General features: G+C 43.2%; 2 protein-coding genes across 4 annotated transcripts; both read right to left on the reverse strand.

The window, feature by feature from the left end:
* Positions 1-1,506: 1,506 nt before the first annotated feature.
* On the reverse strand, positions 1,507-6,063 carry LOC114156814 (uncharacterized). Of its 2 annotated transcripts, XM_028037329.1 has the most exons (6): positions 4,179-6,063; positions 3,723-4,055; positions 3,566-3,607; positions 3,352-3,462; positions 3,215-3,243; positions 1,507-1,857 (listed from the first exon to the last, which is right to left on the reverse strand). In XM_028037329.1, exons 1-6 carry the CDS (start codon positions 4,237-4,239, stop codon positions 1,735-1,737), a joined length of 699 nt encoding a protein of 232 aa, XP_027893130.1. In that variant the 5' UTR covers positions 4,240-6,063; the 3' UTR covers positions 1,507-1,734. The 2 variants fall into 2 exon arrangements, with proteins under 2 accessions (XP_027893130.1, XP_027893129.1); XM_028037328.1 differs by having other exon boundaries at positions 3,723-6,063.
* A 6,969-nt stretch (positions 6,064-13,032) lies between these two features.
* On the reverse strand, positions 13,033-15,478 carry LOC114157025 (immunoglobulin kappa light chain-like). Of its 2 annotated transcripts, XM_028037687.1 has the most exons (5): positions 15,230-15,478; positions 14,425-15,123; positions 13,544-13,660; positions 13,424-13,467; positions 13,033-13,316 (listed from the first exon to the last, which is right to left on the reverse strand). In XM_028037687.1, exons 1-5 carry the CDS (start codon positions 15,282-15,284, stop codon positions 13,191-13,193), a joined length of 1,041 nt encoding a protein of 346 aa, XP_027893488.1. In that variant the 5' UTR covers positions 15,285-15,478; the 3' UTR covers positions 13,033-13,190. The 2 variants fall into 2 exon arrangements, with proteins under 2 accessions (XP_027893488.1, XP_027893489.1); XM_028037688.1 differs by lacking the exon at positions 13,544-13,660.
* Between the last annotated feature and the right edge of the window lie 7,469 nt (positions 15,479-22,947).

Consider the following 22,947-nt stretch of genomic DNA (forward strand, 5'->3'; position numbering starts at 1 on the left):
GACCTCCATGACGGCTTTGATTGTGCTCCGTTCCCGAGGGGACAGGGTCCCTTTGAGAGGGAGGGCCATCTGGAGAGAACTCCAAGGATTCCCATCTTGTGGACGACGTCACTACAGGTGGGGAAAAGCCTGAGGGAAAAATCAGTTTCTTTTACGTTTGTTACTGATGGGTTCCTCAAAGAAATACAGTCCAATCCAGAAAGAGGTGATCAGAATGGAGAGGCAGCGGCAACTGGCTGAACAAACCAGTAAGACCAAACCAGCTGAGAGGAAGCAGTTAGATCAGTGGTCTCAAACTGGGGTCCCTCTCAGGACTGGGGTCTTGCAACTGGGGTCAGGACTGGGGTCTTGCAACTTTTAGATGTCTCTCTGCTTCAGCAACACCTGGCTCCAACATGAGCTCATTAGCAGAGCTCTGTAGAGCTGGACTGCCAGTTAGGAAGGCCATTTTACCATTTAATTCAGGTGTGTAGGACAAAGGATCCATCAAAACGTTGCTGGTCCTCGAGGAATACGGTTTGAGACCACTGGGTTACACATGAGCTGAAGGTAGTGGGAGATAAAATAATGAAATAACATCACAGTGGCCCCCACATCATGCATGAAGCTGTTACAGAAGTGAAGACCTCTGTTAGTGACACTGATTGCTGCATCTTAGGTGTACAACAAAGCGTTACCATAGATCCTTCTCTCAGCAGCTGTTAGACTTTAGAACCTTCAATGTTCCCAACAAACCCAGCAGGTATTTATATCCCTGCAGTTATTTGGTCATCCCTGATCATTTCTTTTGATCTGACTATGCTATTATAATACTAACAACTGTACAGTATTAGTATTCCCATGTTGTATATTTACCTTTATTGTACAGTCACTTATTTTTATTTTTGTATTTTTACCTTAGCCCCATGTACATGTTTCATTTGCATTTAACTTGTTACATGTACACCTGGATTTCCAGGTGTACTATTCTATTCTATTCTATTCTATTCTAACTCCTCTGCAGTTTGTAGTTTCTGCAGAGGGTCAGTTTAAAGGACAGGAGTCGTGCTTTAGTGTGAGAAGTTTCTGTTGCACATGTTTTGTTTTGCTTTGTTTTCTGTTTTTGCAGAGCTACAGGCCAGTTTCTATGTGGTAAATTCTCACCTCAGTGGAAAGTAACTTGGGGGCGGGATTACCAGGTTCACTGTTGTTTACAAATGCATGATGAATGACAAATACTGTTTGCCATACAGAGTGACGGATCTGTCCATGAGCTCTACTTTTCTTTTATTACATTAACAACAACTTCATGAACACAAAGGCTGATATTTCATCTAAAATGACTCGGTGAGTTTTATCTGCTTTTGTTTCCGTTGTTCCCTTGCAGACCTGCTGATTTCAGTTGCACTTGACCACAGTGGGCTGCCTCTTCCTGTGACATGAGCTGATGTTTGTCACCCCCACCTATCCCCCCAGGCCTCCAGGAGCCCATTTCACTTTCAGTCTCAGTTTTCTCATTACATGTGCCTCGTTTGAGTCCTTTTTATACAACATGAAATAATTTAATGCGCATAACAAAAATAAAAACCATTCATTGACACAGGGATGTATGAAAGAACTGGATACAGTTTAATTGGAATTTTTTTTTAATACTAGCTAAAAGACATTTAACAGCTTTATCTCTAATTCAGATACAAAAAAAAAACGGCATTGAATTAATAGCAAACATTTTCAGCCAAATATACAAGATGATATTTATCTGCTGTTGGTATACAGAACATGAGTCTCCACTGCGATGTGTTTTGATGCCTTCATGATTTGTTCAGTGTTTGGGAAGAACCTCAGCAGAGCAGAGTGGAGGTCAGAAGAGCCCAGAGTCTGGGAACAGAGGAATCAGTGTTATGGAAGAGAAGCATCTCAACACCTGGCAGACATGTTGTTTACTGCGTCACACTCAGCTCAGTTATAATTATTTGTATGGCGCCATTTCACAACAAATGTCGTCTCAAGGCACTTTACAAAAGACAAAAGTCATTTTTGATTCAATCACACATACATTCCAATTGATCCTCAAATACAGTAAGCTCAGTTAATAATTAAAAATACTTTAAAAACTTTCTATTATGATACAAAGCCTCCCGTCAGGCACATGTAGGCCTGCACTGCTGTGGTGCGCCCCACGCTGACTAACTGCATCTAGTGAATATCACCTAAAATAACATAATCAGTGTTTCTTCAGGTTGAAAGGAAATATAATCTAACATGCTTCATTTATTATTATTTTCTGCTCATCCAATGTCGGGTCATAAAGAAGTGGATAATACTACTACTACACTACTAGTAGTGAGTAGTGTCAAGAACAATCTCATTCTTTTGAAAGTCTCTTTACCCTGAGTGATTCTATTTACTTAACCAGTGAATAAATATTATAGATTATATTCAATCCAAAGTCATAAATTGTTCCAGTTTCACTCCAGTACTGTTTAATGACAGACGGCCGTCAGGCTCCTGAATCTTCGGGCTGATTCAAACGTGGGTCCACTTTAACCTTAAATCTCCTAGGTAATTATTCAAAGTACTAAGAGACAAAAAAGAGTCTTAAGCCTGGTTTTAAAGTTTACAGAAAGGAACTTCTAACGCAAGAAACACACTGGAAATTCAGAAGTCACACAGGACAGGTTTCACTGTCTGAACTGGAAACGTCACAACAGAACTGTTCTGTGAGGGTTGAAAAACATGACGGTCCAACAAAACCTTCCTCAAGATTTGCATTTTAACATGCTGTCAATGCTGGCGCTGAAAAAAGGGAAAAAAGGCTGAGGAGAAGAAGACAGCGTTGAGCGCTAACAGCTGAGCAAACCAGGGCAAAAATCAGGAAACTGCTGCTGCAGCCGCCTCACTGCACAGTTTCCCCAGAAAATCTTAAGCACTGCTTGATATTTGACACAAGTGGTTCTTCGTATGGACGCACTAATCTAGGTGTAGCTGAATCCATCTGATAGATTTTAACAGTCAAGTTGATGAGTGTGATCATGAAGCAAGCAGTCAGATTGCCCAAAGCCACAAAAACGAAGTTTTCGGGTTTCAGTATGTTACAGTTATTTATACTGGTCCAGTTAGTTTTCCACCATCAATTATCTTTTTTTTTTCCCATTTCAGTTTTTGCCATTTTGTTCATTTTAGTTGACTATAATATCCCTGGTTCATACAGATTAATTTAAATTACTCAGTTTACCTCGTTTCTTTCTTTCTGCAGCCTTGAAGCTAAAAGACAAATTGAAAAGTCTGGTTAGTTTATTGCTGATTACATATTTATTGTTCTGTTCTAAATTAGCTTGGAATAAGTTGTCCAATAATATAATCAAACTGTACCTCTCTCAAGTCTCCTGTTTTTAACAGCCAGAACAACGACTGCTACAAAGAGAAGAGCAATCAGAGAACCTAAAATCCCAGGCATCAGGTCCATCAGTTGCTCCGCTTCTTCTATAAATATTTACATATTACATTTTTTTTTCATCTGTTCAGCAGAGTGTTTTTTTAACTGCAGTAAAATCCAGTGAACTCTTCTCTAAGACAAATAACCTACTTGTATTATCAGAATCCCCCTCGTCTTTGGAGTCTCTGTTAGCTGAAAGTATGGATGATATTTTTTGGTCGGTTATTTCTTCTTTTAAATTTTGCAATAACTTTGTATTACAACAAAAACGTTCTGAGATTATTAAGGAACACAGAGTCAGTCTTACCTTTAATGGTTAACTCTGTTGCTCTGCCAATAACTGTATGTTTCTTTACATAAAATCCACAGAAATACAACCCAGAGTCCATCAGGTCCACTTGTTTGATTTGAAGAAAGAAAACTGTCTTGTTGGAACTCATGATAAATTTTTCACGGTGGAATCCATCGCAGTATGAAGGTTCGCCTTCAGCACCGTACATGGAGGAGATGCAGCTGGGTTTGGTTCCATGAACCACTCTGAACCAGTCTGTCTGGGTTGGAGATGGAGAAATGTTGGAGCAGAACAGAGTGATGTCCTCACCAGGATGGACGTCCACAGTTAGAGACTCACAGATCCAACCTGAAACAAACAGATTCAACTCTAAGATGACAAAAGTAAATAAGCAAGAATGGAAGACTGATAAAGTTAAAGAACACAGTTTAAATGGAGTCCATGTTGAAGATGATTTAATATCATACTTACTGTGGCTGCAGAGAAGTATAACTGTTATCTGCATGAAGTTCTCCATTCTGCGTACAACCATGTCTCAGTTTGGCCGCTTCTTATGCAGGGGGATTTATTAGAAAGGGGAGTGGTGAACAGTTCTCTTCACATCAGAAGGCTTGTGTTTCTCTTGACCAAATTTTGACTTTAGAAATATGCAATTGGATTTAATAAAAGTTTAATTATACCATCAATAAACTAACCAGTTTGGTTATTGTTAACTACTTTATACTGAAAGCAGCGTGGCACCCTGTCATTCTAAAGTAGTCTTGTGAAGAGGATGAGAATAGTTACAGGGATTTTTTTTTTTTTTTTTTTGGACAATCCTTCACCACCGTCATCTCCAGAGGTTCCACATCAATTCCCGGAACAGAATCGTCCTTCTTCATCACCCAGTTCAGGTTTTTTTTAAATCTCTGGCTCTGCTGCTGCTGCCCCAGCAGGTGATGGCAGAAGAGATTACACTCCAAACAACAGACTCACTGAAGATAGGCAGCATCTGGCTGCAAACACTGAAGTTTATCTACATCAATGTTTCTCAATTCCAGTCCTCATGGACCGCTGCCCTGCATATTTTAGATGTGTCTCTCTTCCAGAACACCTGATTCAAATGATTGCCTGACGTCTTCTGTATGCCATCAAGTGAATCAGAAGGCTGTTAATCACCCATCCATTCAAGTCAGGTGTGAGGCAGAAGGGAAACACCTGTAACATGCAGGGCAGTGGCCCCTGAGGACGGGATCTCAGAGACACTGAGCTCCACTACTCACAAAAAGTTAGGGATGTTTGGCTTTCTGGTGAACAAAAACCACAAGCTGAACCTAAAATCCACTACAACCTTTACAGTTTATTTTGCACAACTTCCTGTTTTCTAACAAGGAGATTAACAGCAAAATTCACAAGGAGTGTTTCTAATCCGTCAGTGAATCGACCAATAATTTTCCTGGTTCCATCAGAACTGGTATTCTGACAGTCCTCCTCATCATGCTGTTCACGTTTTGACATCATGAGGCCAAGATGACACATAAAAACAGATCATCAGCGAGTTTCCACTTCAAACTTCAAACAGGACGTTCTCAGACAGAAGAGCCACCAAACCCAGAGGTAAAGTTGTAAAGGAGTTTAAAGGGTTAAGTTATAAAACAATTTTACCAACTTTGAACGTCTCACAGAGGGCTGTTCATTCTGTCCTGCAGAACAATGACAGTGTTTGGCACATCCTCAGAGCAAAGAAGACATCCCTGTGGACTCAACCAGGAAAGGTGAGCATCGATCAGTGAAGCAGCCAGGAGGCCCACTGTAATTATGGAGAAGATGCAGCGTCTCATAACTCAAATTGAATAATCTGTCAACAGGATAACTCAGTTGTATAATGTCAAGAAGAAAGCAACTATTGAAAGAAAACCTCAAGAAGACCAGCTTGTAGTTTACCACAAGCCATGTAGGAAATACAGCAAACATGTGGAAGACCAAGTTCTGGTTAGAAGAAACCAAAACGTGACTTTTTGGGTTACATGTCTAACACTACTGGGCTGGACTTAAAAGATTTCAAATGTGGAGCGCTAAACTGCTTGTGTTAAAGAGGTGCATACTGCTCTACATAAATGAGGATTTTTTTATGAGCTGCTGGATATAATCATAGACAAATGGTAGAACAAAGCAACCGTAAAAAAAAAAAAATCCAGTTTGAAGCCGTGGAGGGGGAAGTGCTGGTGGAGGATCAAAATAAACACAAAGGAGAACCTCAGCAGAGTTATAGTTGTGCTTTCATAGGTTCGCTTTGAAAGCAGTGAACCTATGATCAACTTGTTTCACACAAGTTGAGCAGGAGGTGTGTCTTTTATGCTTGACATAGACATTGGTGCGGTATTCTCCTAAAAGGAGCTCACACAGTGAATATATACAAGTGAATGTTCTCTGCAAGAGCACTTTCCAAACCCTTCACTTTCAAGCTGGGTTTATAGTTGATGCATTGAACTGGGCGTGAGGATGCTGGCACCCGTTGTCCAACCCTCCGCATTGACTTTGCACACTGTCATGGCATCTGGTCATGCACCTCCACATAGCAGCCCGGTGTGGACTAAAACTGGATGATTTGAAAGGTGCTCTTGCAGAGCAGAGGGGTCATTTTTGACGAATATTGCACCAATGTTTAGATCAATTATAAAAGTCACACAACTGTCCTGGCTAGTGCATCTACAAGATCCTCTAAAAGTGCGACTATAACTCAGGCTCAAGCATTGCCAGAAGAAATGCCTTTTGGAGACCCTAAAGGCATCCAGACTGTGATGATACTGATCGGCAGCTGCTGCAGCAACAGACATCAGACAGATGCACTATGGGCCATTATGCAGAAGGTCAGAGCTGCATGTAGTAATGTGCGTACCCTCCGCCATGACAGGCGGGTCATCATAACACACACAGCTCTGTGTATGGGCTGACAATGTCTATCAATGCCCTAGCAGCAGACAGGAGATCATTTCGTGGCAGTGGTCATTAACCTGACCACTGCCGGCACATCAAAAGGGAGGAGAGTGCACTGGTGGTCACCACAGCAACCTGCAAAAACACAAAGCCACAAATGAGAACATTGTTTTCAGGAAAAGAAAACTGAGATACAGTCAGTGCTAATGGTGTTGAGATTCATCTTCTGGCAGCATAAAACTCACAGTCAGAGCTACAACAGAAGGATTAGATCAAAATGATCAGATCTAAGTTCTGCTATATAGAATATGTAGGAAAGCTACAAATGTCTGTTTATTACATCTAATATGACTCAGCAGGATTTACTTTGTCAAGAAACATTTGCATAAATATCTGCTTGTTCTTCTGTAGAGGGACTCCTATTATTTCCACAGGAACGTCTGGACTCTTCATCACCAGCTGCAGTTTGTGTAGACACCTTTGCAGAAGTACTAACGTACTTATCAAGTACATAGGAGACAGGAAACATTGTTTAACTGGTAGCCACACAACCCTGCTGTCCGGAACACACAGAGACAACGAGGCTTCGCCTTTATTGCTTTTATAACAGAGCGTAACCTTCCTCTTTACAAAGTAGTGCCAATTAAATTACAATAGTGGCGAACACCTGAGACCTGAGAAGGTGGTACAGACAAAACCCAAAAGGCTTACAGCTGTGATGACAAAAAAAGGGGCTGGAAACGAATCTACTCTTCCAAAATATTATTACTCAAACAGTATACAGAAGCGAAAGAAAAAGAATTACTGAATATTTGCAATTAAAACCAGTAAATATCTAAGAATGAACGATATATAAAAATAAGACATTAACAAACAAAACAGATCAAACTCCAGTGAACTACGGCTGTGAAGCTATGATGGGTAGAGTCAGATCAGGCTGAAGTGGTGTTAGTGCTCTCTGATGTGTGTGTGGTCTGTGGTGTCGACTTCAGCTTCCTGCTCACACATCTCACTCCTCCACCAGAGGACCATTTGACTCGTTTGCATGAGAAAGAGACGCCTTGGTGGGGTGTTGTTTGTGTGGGGGCTTGAGGCCCAACCCGCCATGGTGGCTTCCTAGCAACCTGCTTCTGTGTCGGGCGTTTGGCTGCTGGAGGCGACTGGCCCATTCGCCTGCTGTCGCCTTCAAGAGCCGAGGCTGCAGTTCCCACCCTCTGATGCTGAGTGTTTTCATTGTTGATGGTCTGCACCTACAGGTGACAGATACACACATACACACCTGCTTACTCTACACACACTCTGCCAACCACCAACCTAAACCTACATGCACACACGCATGCATGAACATACACATAGCATGTCTTTCTGTCTTCACAAGAACCTTGAATTGACTTCCATTCAATTTCAATCATTTCTTCAGCCTAACCCTAACCCTAACCTAAACCTTAGTCCTAAACCCAGCCCAGAACCCAAAACAACAACTCTTCCTGGGCTTTGGGGCCCCACACAAATGGTTCTGGGTCCTTTCAAATGTCTTTTTTATTGATTATTAGTAATATATTGACAGAAACATTACAAGACCATGCACAATAGACACATTTGAACAGATTTTAGTCCACAAACAGGAGACTCACCCAGCAAAATGAAACTCAGGTAAAATAAATCAAATATGCACAGCAGAAAAAAGACACAGCAAATGAATAATGCCATTTAATATAATGCTATGAAAATAACATCAATTAGCCACATATGTGTGATGAAAGAAAAATTAATTAATTAATTAATTGATTTAAAAAATGGGCTACTTATAGAGATAATAGTAACAGATTTCTCATAAACAATTAAGAAGAGACACCAAACGTTATGAAATCTATTTTCTAAATGTTTGTCAGTCAGATCAACAACTTTATCAATTTAGCCTGTCTACTTCAATGTCAGACTCAGCCAGATGTGTGATGTCATAATGTAAGAGATGTTTGTATTATTATTATTTTTTTATTTTTTACATTGTACTGCTTCAAAGTAGAGGAAAAAATGCAGTAAAAAGGATAGGTTTTTGGATTATTGTTATGTTATAATACACATTAGTTATATCTATTTGACATTTCTACATAATGTTATACAACCCCTGGCAAAAAGTATGGACTCACCAGTCTTGGATGAGCACTCATTCAGACATTTCATGCTGTAAAACAAACTCAGATCAAAAACATGATACAATATTAAGGTCGTTCCAAAGTGCAACTTGTTGGCCTTCAGGAACACTCAAAGAAATGAAGAGAAACTATTGTGGGAGTCAGTGAATGATACTTTAATTGACCAAGCACAGGGAAATAAATATGGAATCACTCAGGTCTGAGGAAAAAAGTGTGGAATCACTCAAATTGGAGGTAGAAAAAAAAGGACACACCCAGTCTATTTCCTTTCCCTAAATGGACACCTGCCCCAGATTAGATGTGCCCGTTAGTGTGCAGTTCAAAACACCTGCAGTCATGACACCTTGGAGGGCTGCTGGACGAAGTGGAGTGGTGAGAACCATGGCTCCAACAAGAGAAATGTCCCTTGAAACAAAAGAGAGGATTGTGAAACTTCTTGAGGAAGGTAACCCTTCACGCATGGTTGCTAAAGATGTGGGCTGTTCACAGTCAGCTGTATCCAAGATATGGACCAAATACAAACAGCATGGAATGGTTGTCAAAGCCAAGCGTACTGGTAGACCAAGAAAGACATCAAAGCGTCAAGACAAACAACTTAAGGCCATTTGTCTTGAAAACCGAAAAAGTACAACTAAACAGATGAAGCATAAATGGGAGGAAGTTGGAGTCAATGTATGTGACCGAACCGTAAGAAATCGCCTAAAGGAGATGGGATTTTAATACAGGAAAGCTAAACGAAAACCAGCATTGACACCTAAACATAAAAGAACGAGACTCCAATGGGCTAAGGAGAGGCAATCATGGACTGTGGATGACTGGATGAAAGTTGTCTTCAGTGATGAGTCAAGAATCTGCATTGGACAAGGTGATGATGCTGGAACTTTTGTTTGGTGCCGTTCCAGTGAGATTTATGAAGAGGCCTGCCTGAAGAAAACAACCAAATTTCCACAGTCCTTGATGATATGGGGCTGCATGTCAGGCAAAGGCACTGGGGAGATGACTGTGATTAATTCTTCTATCAATGCACAAGTTTACATTGACATTTTGGACAGTTTTCTCATCCCTTCAATTGAACAGATGTTTGGTGATGATGAAATAATTTTCCAAGATGACAATGCATCGTGCCATCGGGCAAAAACAGTGAAGGCATTCCTTGAAGAAAGACACATTCAGTCGATGTCATGGCCTGCAAATAGTCCAGATCTCAACCCAATTGGAAACCTGTGGTGGAGATTGAAAAAAATGGTCCACCAGAAGGGTCCAACCAGCAAAGCTGATCTGGCAACTGCTATCAAAGAGAGTTGGCACCAAATTGATGCAGAATACTGTTTGTCACTCATCAAGTCCATGCCTCACAGACTGAAAGCTGTTATAAAAGCCAAAGGTGGTGCAACTAAATACTAGTGATGTATGTTGAATGGTCTTTTGTTTATGCGTTTTTCATGATTCCATACTTTTTTCCTCAGAATTGAGTGATTCCATATTTATTCCCCTGTGTTTGGTCAATTACAGTATCATTCACTGACTCCCACAATAGTTTCTCTTCATTTCTTTGAGTGTTCCTGAAGGCCAACAAGTTGCACTTTGGAACGACCTTAATATTGTATCATGTTTTTGATCTGAGTTTGTTTTACAGCATGAAATGTCTGAATGAGTGCTCATCCAAGACTGGTGAGTCCATACTTTTTGCCAGGGGTTGTATGAGCCATTCAGGCCAAAAGTTGCCAAACTGTTGCAGACAGTGTTGCAGTGCCCCCTAGAGGTAAAAAGTGTTACAGCATGGTGACTGCTAAGGAGGAAGTGTCAATGCAATGCAGCGATCTCTACTTTATCTCTGACAGGTTCCATCTGTCTATGGCTTTTAACTGACTCAGCAGCATTCTTTCAGTACACAGTCCCACTCTGTTTGACTAGTGGAATCATAAATATGGATTTAGAAATGAATAAAATCCAACAGGCAGATTCTATGGTAAGGTTAGGGTTAGTTCAAATCAGGTTTAGTTTATTCTAAGTTTGGTTAATAAGTTTAAGGAAACTGGTTAGATTGCATCAAGTCATTCATTCACTCCTAGACAAACATGTAGCATCAGTGTAGCTTACATCGTTGTTGCCTTTTAAGCAATCTTGCGTAATAAGAATGCTTATTATGGGAGATTGCTGTAACAGGATCGGTTTGAGGTCTGGGCTTTTAGTGGACCAGTCCAGAACATCCCCCTTTTTGTCTTCAACTTGTTGGAAAATAAATGCTCTCTAAAGTCATAGTTCTCCTGAAGATAGAAACAACTCATTATTTTACCTTCCAGGGCCTGCTGCTGAGAAGCATCCCCACAGCATGATGCTGCCACCACCATGCTTCACAGTGGGGATGGTGTGTTTGTGGTGATGTGCAGTGTTAAAAGAGTCTTGTCTGATGAGACCAAAAAGCTCCATCCTGGTTTCATCAGACCAATGAACTTTATTCCTCTTCACCATGAAGTTTTCCTGGTGAGTCATGCCCCCTCCTCCATGCTGCAGCTTGTAGCTCCTTCAGCGTTGTTATGGTAACCCGGTGTCCTCTCTCAATAGTCTCCTTCTTGCACAGTCACTCGGGTTGTGAGGATGACCTGACCTAGGCAGGTTTACACATGGGCCATATTCCTTCCATTTCTTGATGATGGATTTAACTGGACCCCAGAGGATGTTCAGGGCCTTAGAGGTCATTTCATATCCATCCCCTGACTGATACTTTTCAATCGCATTTTCTCCTAGACTTAAACTGAGACTTTCTTTTTTGTCATTGCACAACTGAAAAAATACTGAAAAACTATAAGTGTGACTAAAACTACATGTAGATATATAGAAGTGTTGCTGGTTTAGGTCAGAGAAAAAGAAAAACAACTTCTAATTTTCTGTGTCTTCTTGCTGTAATGGTTGCCAGGACTACTGATTAACCAGTGAATGGACCTCAGGTGGTCTCCATGCCTCTCATTGTGAGACTACCTGACTACTAGCACCAGTTGGCTGGACCTCTGTCGAATTAGGTCAGTGATCGTCAGTGGTGAATATTTATGTAATCACTTCTTTTGGGTTAAATATTTCTATTATTTATTATTTTAGAATCTGTTTTCACATTGACACCAAAGTTTATTTTGTACATTGATTTACCAAAAAAAAAAAGCCAAATTTGGTTATTGTTGTTGATAATAAAACATCCAAGGAGATGAATTCTTCTTTCATTGCTGAATGTAGCACAATAAACCAAACACTACACAGAGCTCTGTTCAATCCATCGTCTAAAAGTATTAAAAGAAATGGCACAGCTGCAATCCCAGCATGACATGCTGAGCAACGAGAGGCACAGGGAGACTCTGGAGGGGCTGCAGGGATCCAGGGCTCAGGTGAACCTGCTGCCATTCATCCTGCTCTTTCAAGAGAGATCGATTTTACAGTTGATCATATAGGACATATCAATCATGTGGAAGGAGAATATTTTTTTCATTTATCTATACATCATTATTATTGCACGGGTCGGAACCCAATCGCAATACTGTTAAATACTCTGAGAAATGGAACTTAGTAATTAAATTATGGTAGAAAACATTCAACGCAAGTTTTTAAATTTAACACAAAGGGTCGTTTCTTTACACTTAATGTGATTTTATATATATTGCTAGATGACTGAAATAGAAAAACAGTAAGAAACATTACAGAAATGTATTCATCTTCAATGGGACAAATTTTAATTTCATAGTGTGATTAATTTCTTAAGGTTAAAAATGTGTTTTCTTAGTAAAGTATGCCATTATAATGATAAAATTTGAATTTAAGAGGAAAAAAACCCTAAATTTATGTTTTACTATAACAGTCACTTGTTGCACTTTGAGCTCAGCTTCATTATTTTGTTTATCCCTGAATATTGAAAAAAAAACTCTGTTTGTTGTGGACTGAACAGTAATGAAGAGGATCAAGATTAATTAGATTTTTTTTTTTTTTTTTTTTTTTTTGAAAAGGCTCTTCAGGCTGTTTAACAGTTAAGATGATTAAAAAAAAATCTTATGTGATTTTCAGTTTTGTCATTTCTGTGGCTGGTAATTTAACAACAGTATGTGTTTAATCACTAGTTATTCTGAACCTTTGAAATTATTTAGAACTCAGTCGACACGTTTGAGGTGAACGAATCAGATAAAATCCCAGAACATACATCGACATTTGAGGTTGTAGGTTGATAAAATGTGGAAAGAGTTCAAGCAGTGGTCATTATTTAAGTAGACCAACCCAAATATATTTTATTATATCAAACATCTTTCTCTACTGTACAGCTTTATGTCATTTTAATATCATTTCTTACAAGAGGTTGCCAGTGGCAACGTTAATAACAATTGATGGTTATAGCATTTTGGATGTAATGATCATACAAAACTAAACTCCAGTTTTACTTCTTTATAGCAGAGTACACACAGTCGATCATTTCATTTCTCTGGTCTTGTCCTGTTGATGTGTAAACCTTCTGGAGCCTCAAACCTGCGTACTGGAGGTCTTCTTCATCTTGGTCTTCGCTCTAATGGTACAAACACATTGAAATGTGAAGATTTAATAGGTAAAATAAAAGGTGTCCAGAGAAATTTTATGAAATAAACTAAAATCGGCAACGGAGACGATAAAAACCTCTGCAGTTCTTGTGTCAGGATGGGAGAGTCTGGAATGAGGTTCTGAAAAAAGAACACAAATTTAGTTTCCCGAAGCTGTTTTCAGTCGGCAGACATTAGAAACAAGCAGCTGTGGTACCGGAGGTGTTGGAGTTCTTTCTCTTATAAATCCTGAACAACAAGAGAGCTTGTAAAAAACTCAAGAAGGAAGTGAAGGCCAAAGCTCCAGTAAGAAGATGCATAGAATTCACCTCATCTGTAAAAACGTCAGGAAAGAGAGAAAGTATATTTTTTTACTTTTAGTCAGAGAAAAGAATCTTCACAGTGCCTTGTAAAAGCTTAGTAGCTAACATGCCTTGGACTAGGACACTAGGACACTTTTACAGAACTGGAGAGCTCCTTCAGTGACAGACTGCTGCATCCTGGATACGCCAAGGAGAGTTACCATAGAAACTTCCTTTCAGCCTCTGTTAGGCTCTAGAACTGTCACTGCTCCCATTTCTGCTGCGATTTCACATGTTTTTCTGCACTGCACTGATATATAGCTTTATAAACTGTCTATTTATGTTCAATACACATGAACATTATGCACACTACGAAAAAAAGTCATCCTTGCACATCCTTTTGATCAGAGCACAAAATGTCTATTTCTAACAGCCGCACAGTTTTTCAAGTCATTATTTTGTACAGTATATTATTATTATTGTTAATACTATTTGCGCGTACATATATATATATTTAAGAGGATCTTTGTTTTTATGTGAATCTGCATTTTGATGGTGCTGTTACACCTCAGCTTTCCAAGTTGAGTTAATGAAGTAAAATTCTATTCTATTGTAATACCATTGATGATTTACAAAATTTATTGCAAGTAAAAATCAGAAGAATGTGTAAACAAATGTGTTTATTTATTATTAGAGAGCAATAGTGATTACACAGCATCATGAAGACCAAGGAATGCAGCAGGCAGGTCAGGTCAGGGAGAAAGCAGTGGAGAAGTTCAGCTATAAAGTTGCTTACCTTTAAAGCCCAGTTTGGTTCCATTTCCAAACACTATGTGTCCACAGGAAGCCACAGCACAGTAATAGGTTCCAGCCTGAGACCCAGTCAGGTTCTGCAGCAGCAGGCTGTACCAACATGAGCGGGTTCGCTCCTGAGTTTTCTGTCCACACTGATCGTTCCTGCCTCTGCGGCTGTAAAGGAGTCCTGGAACTGATTCTCCATTGTTCCTGAACCAGTAAACACTGTGTTCTCCGTCACAGCTCCCAGTTTCTGCTGTGCAGGTTAGAGTCACATGACCTCCCGGCTGGACGGCCTCAGATTCTACCTGATGGACCAAAGTCTGCACGTTTGAGTCTGAACCCTTCACGAACACCGTAGTGCCATTTCCAAATTCGAAATTGTACATGTAACCACTGGAGCAGTAGTAAGTGGCTGTGTCTGAAGGCTGCAGCTCGGTAATAATCAGGTGGTTTTTACCTTCTCCAGAGTCCAGGCTGAAACGTGGATTGTTTTCAAATTCATTGTAAAAAGTACGCTGTCCATATTTGAACACAGTGGAAATGAGTTGTGGTTTTTGTCCCAAGGTGTGTTTATACCAGCTGAACTTGGCAGCCTCATCAGTTTCATAGGAACAATCCAAGGTCAAAGTCTCTCCAGCTTCAGCTGACAAAACGCTGCTTTTCTGACGGACAGCCAAGGAGACGGTTTTTTTCTGAGCTGAGGAAAGGAAAAGGCCGAATGAATCACACCCATAATTAACACATGAAACCAAAGTCACAAACTTCAAAGGAATTACACTAAAGACACAAAAGCACAAACTCACCCATGTTCACCAGGGGCAGACATGTCAGCCAGAAGACAAAGTGTGCAGGCGTCATCTTGGTCAAACTGCTGAATGAAAGGAACTTCAATCCTTCCTTCACTTTATAGTCAAGACTGTACTTGTGTGGCCCAGTAGGAGTGACAGCATGTCATGTTCAGGAAACGTGATCACTTATTCACTGACGGTTGTTGGTCATTCTCAGAAAACAAGACCTTCTGTCAAATTGGTGCAAGTGGATTGCAGGCAGCAAATTTTAGGTTTTGGGGGGGGAAAAAATCCCAGGGTGTTTAAAGCATTTCAGTTTTAGCAAATATGCATCATCAAACATGAGAGCTGAGTAAAAAAATAAATAAAATTTTTATTATCAGACATTTTTTTTCCCCAAGTTAACAGTTCCCAGTTATTTCAAATAATTTATGCAGAAATTAGTTTGTTTCAGAACAAATCACTTTCATGTAAAACACTGTATTACACAGCTGCTGAGGTTGTAGAAAAGTAAAAACGACATTAACTTAACATCAGTCTAACTCAAATAAATCAGAAGGGATGGTTTTCATTACTTTCCAGTCATTTGGTGTAACTAAGCAGATTCCTAAATAGCTTCGTTTAGGTACCAGTTTAATCAGGGAGAGCACTCAAGAAAGTCTGTGCTGCTCTGACTGTTATGTAAATGTTTCTTTGTAAAACAGAAATAAGGAATCTGCTATTTTTTTATTTTACCCATGAACTTCAAAACATACATTTTTACTATTATTATTACACTTATTGTATAATTTTATCAATTAGTCCCATTTATTTGCTTTGCACTTTTGTAATTTATTCAGCAACATGAAGGGATTTGTTTGAACCTTTCTGTAGAATAAGGAGGTTCTGTATGTTTCTCAGAACATACAAAAAACATAACAGTGAAATCAATGTGTAAACTCATTAAGCAGCAGCTTTGATTTCTCTACAGGATCAGAGATCTATATTTGGGAAATTAAGTATTTCAATTATTTCTGCAAAATTTCAAAAAAGCTCAAGCTTATCTTCAGCCGGGAGACAGATGCTAGTTAAACCAGCGACTGGTCAAACACATCAGTGGATCGTCTTTCTTCAGAGATGCAGTTCCTGTCTTCATCAGGACAAGAACGTCTTCCCAAATGCAGACTAAAGACATAAAGAAAGTCCTTAGTTCACCTGGAGCAGAGTAGGAAAAAGAGCTAGCAGTGCATTCTGGGATTCAGTCTCCTGGTTCTCTGTGTAGCTCAGAACACAAGCGATGAGGTAACACTGCTAGTGAGAGGAGTCCTAACTGATGCTAACACTCAGGAGTGGAATGACCAGCAGGCTGCTCCTCTGAAAGCTGCAGTATGTCACTTCATAAAGAATATGTTGTTAACATCCATCCATCCATCCATCCATCTTCTTCCGCTTATCCGAGGTCGGGTCGCGGGGGTAGCAGCTTCAGAAGGGAGGCCCAGACTTCCCTCTCCCCGGCCACTTCTTCCATCTCTTCCGGGGGAATCCCGAGGCGTTCCCAGGCCAGCCGAGAGACATAGTCCCTCCAGCGTGTCCTGGGTCTTCCCCGGGGCCTCCTCCCGGTGGGACGTGCCCGGAACACCTCACCAGGGAGGCGTCCAGGAGGCATCCTGACCAGATGCCCAAGCCACCTCAACTGGCTCCTCTCGATGTGAAGGAGCAGCGGCTCTACTCTGAGTCCCTCCCGGATGACTGAGCTTCTCACCCTATCTCTAAGGGAGAGCCCAGCCACCCTACGGAGAAAACCCATTTCGGCCGCTTGTATCCGCGATCTCGTTCTTTCGGTCATGACCCAAAGCTCATGACCATAGATGAGGGTGGGAACGTAGATCGACCGGTAAATCGAGAGCTTCGCTTTTTGGCTCAGCTCTCTCTTCACCACGACGGACCGGTACAGCGCCCGCTTGACAGCAGACGCTGCGCCAATCCGCCTGTCGATCTCCCGCTCCCTTCTTCCCCCATTCGTGAACAAGATCCCGAGATACTTAAACTCCTCCACTTGGGGCAGGACACCCCCCCTGACCCGGAGAAGGCACTCTACCCTTTTCCGGCTCAAGACCATGGCCTCGGATTTGGAGGCACTGATCCCCATCCCGGCCGCTTCACACTCGGCTGCGAACCGATCCAGCCAGAGCTGCAGATCACGATCTGATGAAGCCAAAAGGACCACATCGTCTGCGAAAAGCAGAGATGAGATCCTGAGGCCACCAAATCGGATCCCCTCAACACCCTGGCTGCACCTAGAAATTCTGTCCATGAAAGTGATAAACAGAATCGGTGACAAAGGGCAGCCCTGGCGGAGTCCAACTCTCACCGGAAACGAGCCCGACTTACTGCCGGCAATGCGGACCAGACTCTGACACCGGTCATACAGGGACCTGACAGCCCGTATCAAAGGGCCCGGTACCCCATACTCCCGGAGAACCCCCCACAGGGCTCCCCGAGGGACACGGTCGAACGCCTTCTCCAAGTCCACAAAACACATGTAGACTGGTTGGGCGAACTCCCATGCACCCTCCAGGACCCTGCTGAGGGTGTAGAGCTGGTCCAGTGTTCCACGACCAGGACGAAAACCACACTGCTCTTCCTGAATCCGAGGTTCGACTATCCGACGGACCCTCCTCTCCAGGACCCCTGAATAGACCTTGCCAGGGAGGCTTAAGAGTGTGACCCCTCTATAATTGGAGCACACCCTCCGGTCCCCCTTTTTGAACAGGGGGACCACCACCCCAGTCTGCCAATCCAGGGGAACTGCCCCCGATGTCCATGCGATATTGCAGAGTCGCGTCAACCAACACAACCCTACAACATCCAGAGCCTTAAGGAACTCCGGGCGGATCTCATCCACCCCCGGGGCCTTGCCACCGCGGAGCTTTTTAACCACCTCGGCGACCTCGCCCCCAGAGATTGGAGAGCCCAACCCAGAGTCCCCAGGCTCCGCTTCCTCAGTGGAAGGCATGTTGGTGGGATTGAGGAGGTCTTCGAAGTACTCTGCCCACCGGCCCACAACGTCCCGAGTAGAGGTCAGCAGCACACCATCCCCACTATAAACAGTGTTGGTGCTGCACCGCTTCCCCCCCCTGAGACGCCGGATGGTGGACCAGAATCGCCTCGAAGCCGTGCGGAAGTCTTTCTCCATGGCCTCTCCAAACTCCTCCCACACCCGAGTTTTTGCCTCAGCAACCGCCCGAGCCGCATGCCGCTTCGCCCGCCGGTACCCATCAGCTGCTTCCGGAGTCCCACAGGCCAAAAAGGCTCGATAGGACTCCTTCTTCAGCCTGACGGCATCCCTCACCGAAGGTGTCCACCAACGGGTTCGAGGGTTGCCGCCGCGACAGGCACCGACAACCTTGCGGCCACAGCTCCGATCGGCCGCCTCGACAATGGAGGCACGGAACACGGTCCACTCAGACTCCATGTCCCCCACCGCCCCCGGGACGTGTTCGAAGTTTTGCCGGAGATGGGAGTTAAAGCTCCGTCTCACAGGGGATTCCGCCAGACGTTCCCAGCAGACCCTCACAACACGTTTGGGCCTGCCAGGTCTGACCGGCTTTCGCCCCCGCCACCGGAGCCAACTCACCACCAGGTAGTGGTCAGTGGACAGCTCCGCACCTCTCTTCACCCGAGTGTCCAAGACATACGGCCGCAGATCCGATGAAACGATGACAAAGTCGATCATCGAACTGTGGCCTAGGGTGTCCTGGTGCCAAGTGCACATATGGACACCCTTATGCTTGAACATGGTGTTCGTTATGGACAATCCATGGCGAGCACAGAAGTCCAGCAACAGAACACCACTCGAGTTCAGGTCGGGTGGGCCGTTCCTCCCAACCACGCCCCTCCAGGTCTCACTGTCGTTGCCCACGTGAGCGTTGAAGTCCCCCAGCAGAACAAGGGAGTCCCCAGGAGGAGCACTCTCCAGTACCCCCTCTAAGGACTCCAAAAAGGGTGGGTAATCTGAACTGTCGTTCGGCCCGTAAGCACAAACGACAGTCAGAACCCGTCCCCCCACCCGTAGGCGGAGGGATCCTACCCTCTCGTTCACCGGGGTAAACCCCAACGTACAGGCGCCGAGATGGGGAGCAACAAGTATGCCCACTCCTGCCCGACGTCTCTCTCCCTGGGCAACTCCAGAGTGGAAGTATGTCCAGCCCCTCTCAAGGAGACTGGTTCCAGAACCAGAGCCATGCGTCGAGGTGAGACCGACTATTTCTAGCCGGAACCTCTCGACCTCACGCACTAGCTCCGGCTCCTTCCCCACCAGAGAGGTGACATTCCACGTCCCAAGAGCCAGTTTCTGCAACCGAGGATCGGACCGCCAGGGTCCCCTCCCTTGGCCGCCACCCATCACACAGTGCACCCGACCCCTTTGGCCCCTCCCACGGGTGGTGGGCCCATGGGAGGGGGGGCCCATGTTTCCTCTTCGGGCTGAGCCCGGCCGGGCTCCATGGGTAAAAGCCCGGCCACCAGACGCTCGCCATCGTGCCCCCCCTCCAGGCCTGGCTCCAGAGTGGGGCCCCGGTGACCCGCGTCCGGGCGAGGGAACACCAAGTCCAAGGTTTTCCTTCATCATTGGGGTCTTCGGGCTGCACTTTGTCTGGTCCCTCACCTAGGACCTGTCTGCCTTGGGTGACCCTACCAGGGGCATGAAGCCCCAGACAGCATAGCTCCTAGGATCATTGGGGCACTCAAACCCCTCCACCACGATAAGGTGGCAGCCCATGGAGGAGATGTTGTTAACATATGTACTAAAACTGTCACCATGTCATGACAATTTGTTATGAGTCAGATAATCTGTGAAAAGATCATCCTCCTTCACTTTCTCTCTCTGCTGCTGTCTAAAGAAACGCATTAATCCCAACCAAAAACAACCAATCAGAGCCAGGAGGAGGGGCTTAGCACTGCCAATCCCTCTCATACACTTGCTGCTAAATGGACTAGTGGGGGAGACACAACTTACCATTAAAGGAAAACTGCTTATCTGCTGTCATCAATGGCTATGCTAACTAGCATGAGCATTCACAGCAGGATCTGCTGATAGGGATAAACTGCAGGAGAGGTGAGATGACCAGTGCCTTACAAAATTGTGATTGACAGCACTAAGACCCGCCTCCTCACTCTAATTGGTTGTTTCTAGTTAGCACTGGGAGAAGGCATTTCTCCCACAGATGATCTTTCTCATAACATGTCATGACATCGTGACAGCTTCAACAAATATGTGAGAGCTGGACAAAGGCACCAGGACCCCTTCTGACCAATGGGATCAGGGTGTAAGAAAATGGATGGATGGAAGCATGAAATACTTAAACTTGGGAGGTTTATTGATTTGGCCTTTTTATCCACCTTTTGTCTCAGAAGCTTTAGATCTGCTTACATCTAAACCACATGTATCGCTGTGTGGGAGTGAAGACTTTGATTTGTGGGTATAAAGATTTGAAAACCATCTTCCTCCCTCCTCACAGTTGTGAACAACTTGGTGCTGGCTGAAAAGTTTGAGTTTTCCAACTCACCCTGAAGTCAGAAATGAACATTATTGCTGACGCATTGTTAAGACTATTTAAGGTAAGCTGCTCTTTGGGGGTCGTAGTGACAGGTGACGTGAAGTAACTGGAAACGAGGCGGAGGCTTCCTGTTTGCTGACCTCACAGAGGTTCACGACAGAAGAGTGTCGCTGGTTCACCGTTGGTCTCTCAACCACAAAGTAGCATCTGTTGAGTTTGTGGTTTTCAGACAACATGTTGGCAGCAAACTGCCTGTGAAGACCATCTGGCTCCATCGCTTCACTCAGAACATGTGTTTGCTTCAGACACATAAACATTTTATAAATATTGAACCCAGCACCTCTCTGAGTGACACAATATAATCTGAATACTAAAAAAACAACCTGAAGTTGCAGGTCTCTTACATGTGCCTCCAATTCATTATCTTGGTTCCTGCTTGTCTCTGACTGTCATTGTGTTTACACCAGACCCGACATGATCAAGGTTTGGTCAGAGACAAGTTGTTGTGGGTTTGGGCTTCTGGTCAGGTTTCCTGTGTTTGCACTCAGCCAGCACTGATGTTTCCGCCAGTGGAAACTTGTGCTGTGCAGACCACACCACCTCCACCACACAGGTGGAGAGGAAGACTGGGTTAACAGTAAGACAAAGCTGTAGACTAAATGTTCCAACCTTTTGGTTGATGTGTTTAGATGACTGGAGAAGTTTATTTCATGAGTGTGTGGTCAGTAGTGCACTGTAATACTGATCACACACTCAGTATTGCTGTGCATCTAGCAAGTAGACAACATGCTTCAGACACATAAACATTTTATCTGTGGTGATGTTGGCGCCTTGCAGTGGTGATGCAAGGAGCCAACACTCCTTGCATCACCAAGGAGTGGAGCAAGCAGCACCACCACTGCTTGCTAACTGACTGTAGCTAGCAGTCAGTTAGCAAGGTCACACTCACACACATATCCATTAACATAACCTACTTGTTTTTGGAGCCTCAGCATAAAACCATCTAAGAATTGAAAGAAACATTCAGGTTTGACAAATATATATATATGTATATATTTTCATTGCAATAAAAGTGTAAGGATTCCAGAGCCCCCTGCTGACCAATAGCTTTACTTCACTCATTTCAAAACTGATGATTTAATCTGAATAAACACACTGAGCTGTGGTTGGGAGAAAAGCTGCCATTTTCTCCCAGGTTGATAGTGTGGTTATGTCCAAGTTCTAAAACAGAGAGTTTCAAAACAGAAACATCAATGATATTTGGTATCATACTCACCATATTTATGAGATAATAATAAGAGATAATAAGCAAAAATGCTTATTTTTGAAGGTGCATAGCACTAACTATAGCACTGTATGCCTTTAAGGTTGCCTCACTCTGCAAACTGCAGTGATAGACTCAGGTTTCGCCACATTAGCCTGATAAAACATGCTGAGTTTTTCACTTGAATTTGGTGCTAAAATAAACAGCAGCTGTACTCAGTTCAGCCGTTGCCAGCAGGGAGCAGCTTCCTGTCTACCCTCCATACAAATAACTGATCTAAGCAATCAAATGTTCAACAATTAGTTTCTACAGCACTTGGATGTGGTCATGTATGGTATTGAGTTTGAAGAAATCAGTATTTCAAATTAAAAAAAAACCCTCAGATCTAAGAAGTGTTGCAAAGTAAACATTTGCTTGCTTGAAAGGCGGAGCGCCCACATGCTGCGGTCAGACATAAAAGGTTTGCTTCTGTTCTCTATTCTCTGAAGCTCAAACAATGTGTAAAGACCTCTCTGCTCTGAGTGTCTAAAGACGTTGGCTTCGAGCTGCGACCTTTGCTTTTGGAACCAAATCATAAAGTAGATCTTATTATTTGCAAGCCTTGGTGCTCAGATGCCGACTTCAACGTTAGACTTGATGTATTTTTAGTTCTGCAGCCAGCTGACTAATACAGAGAGCAGAGTGTTGTTGTCGCTGAGTTCCCGCTCTGGCCCGGCCCGCTCACGTCGACCTCAGCCCCGGTGGTTTGTCGGCCCCACCTCTCCTCCGTCCTGACAGGATGTCTCTGTGGTCAGAGCTCTGATGCAGCTTGTTTTTCTCCTGCTGCTTTACAACAACGGCTCTGCCCTCTGACTTCTCATCAGTATTTATACTTTGACATTTATATTAGCAAAGTGAAACCCAACATATTAGCTGCGTTTTCTGTTACAAAC

This window comes from Xiphophorus couchianus, chromosome 14 (assembly GCF_001444195.1).
Source record: "Xiphophorus couchianus chromosome 14, X_couchianus-1.0, whole genome shotgun sequence".
NCBI classification, from domain to species: domain Eukaryota; kingdom Metazoa; phylum Chordata; class Actinopteri; order Cyprinodontiformes; family Poeciliidae; genus Xiphophorus; species Xiphophorus couchianus.

Coding starts and splice junctions, on each gene's coding strand:
- LOC114157025 (XM_028037687.1), bottom strand. CDS start 15,284: ATGACGCCTGCACACTTTGTCTTCTGGCTGACATGTCTGCCCCTGGTG. Junction 13,661..14,424: donor AACCAAACTGGGCTTTAAAG/GTAAGCAACTTT, acceptor ACGTTTTTACAG/ATGAGGTGAATTCTATGCAT. Junction 13,468..13,543: donor AAAGAACTCCAACACCTCCG/GTACCACAGCTG, acceptor TTCTTTTTTCAG/AACCTCATTCCAGACTCTCC.
- LOC114156814 (XM_028037328.1), bottom strand. CDS start 4,239: ATGGTTGTACGCAGAATGGAGAACTTCATGCAGATAACAGTTATACTT. Junction 3,608..3,722: donor AACAGAGTTAACCATTAAAG/GTAAGACTGACT, acceptor CCATACTTTCAG/CTAACAGAGACTCCAAAGAC. Junction 1,858..3,214: donor TGCAGAAAGAAAGAAACGAG/GTAAACTGAGTA, acceptor CTCTGTTCCCAG/ACTCTGGGCTCTTCTGACCT.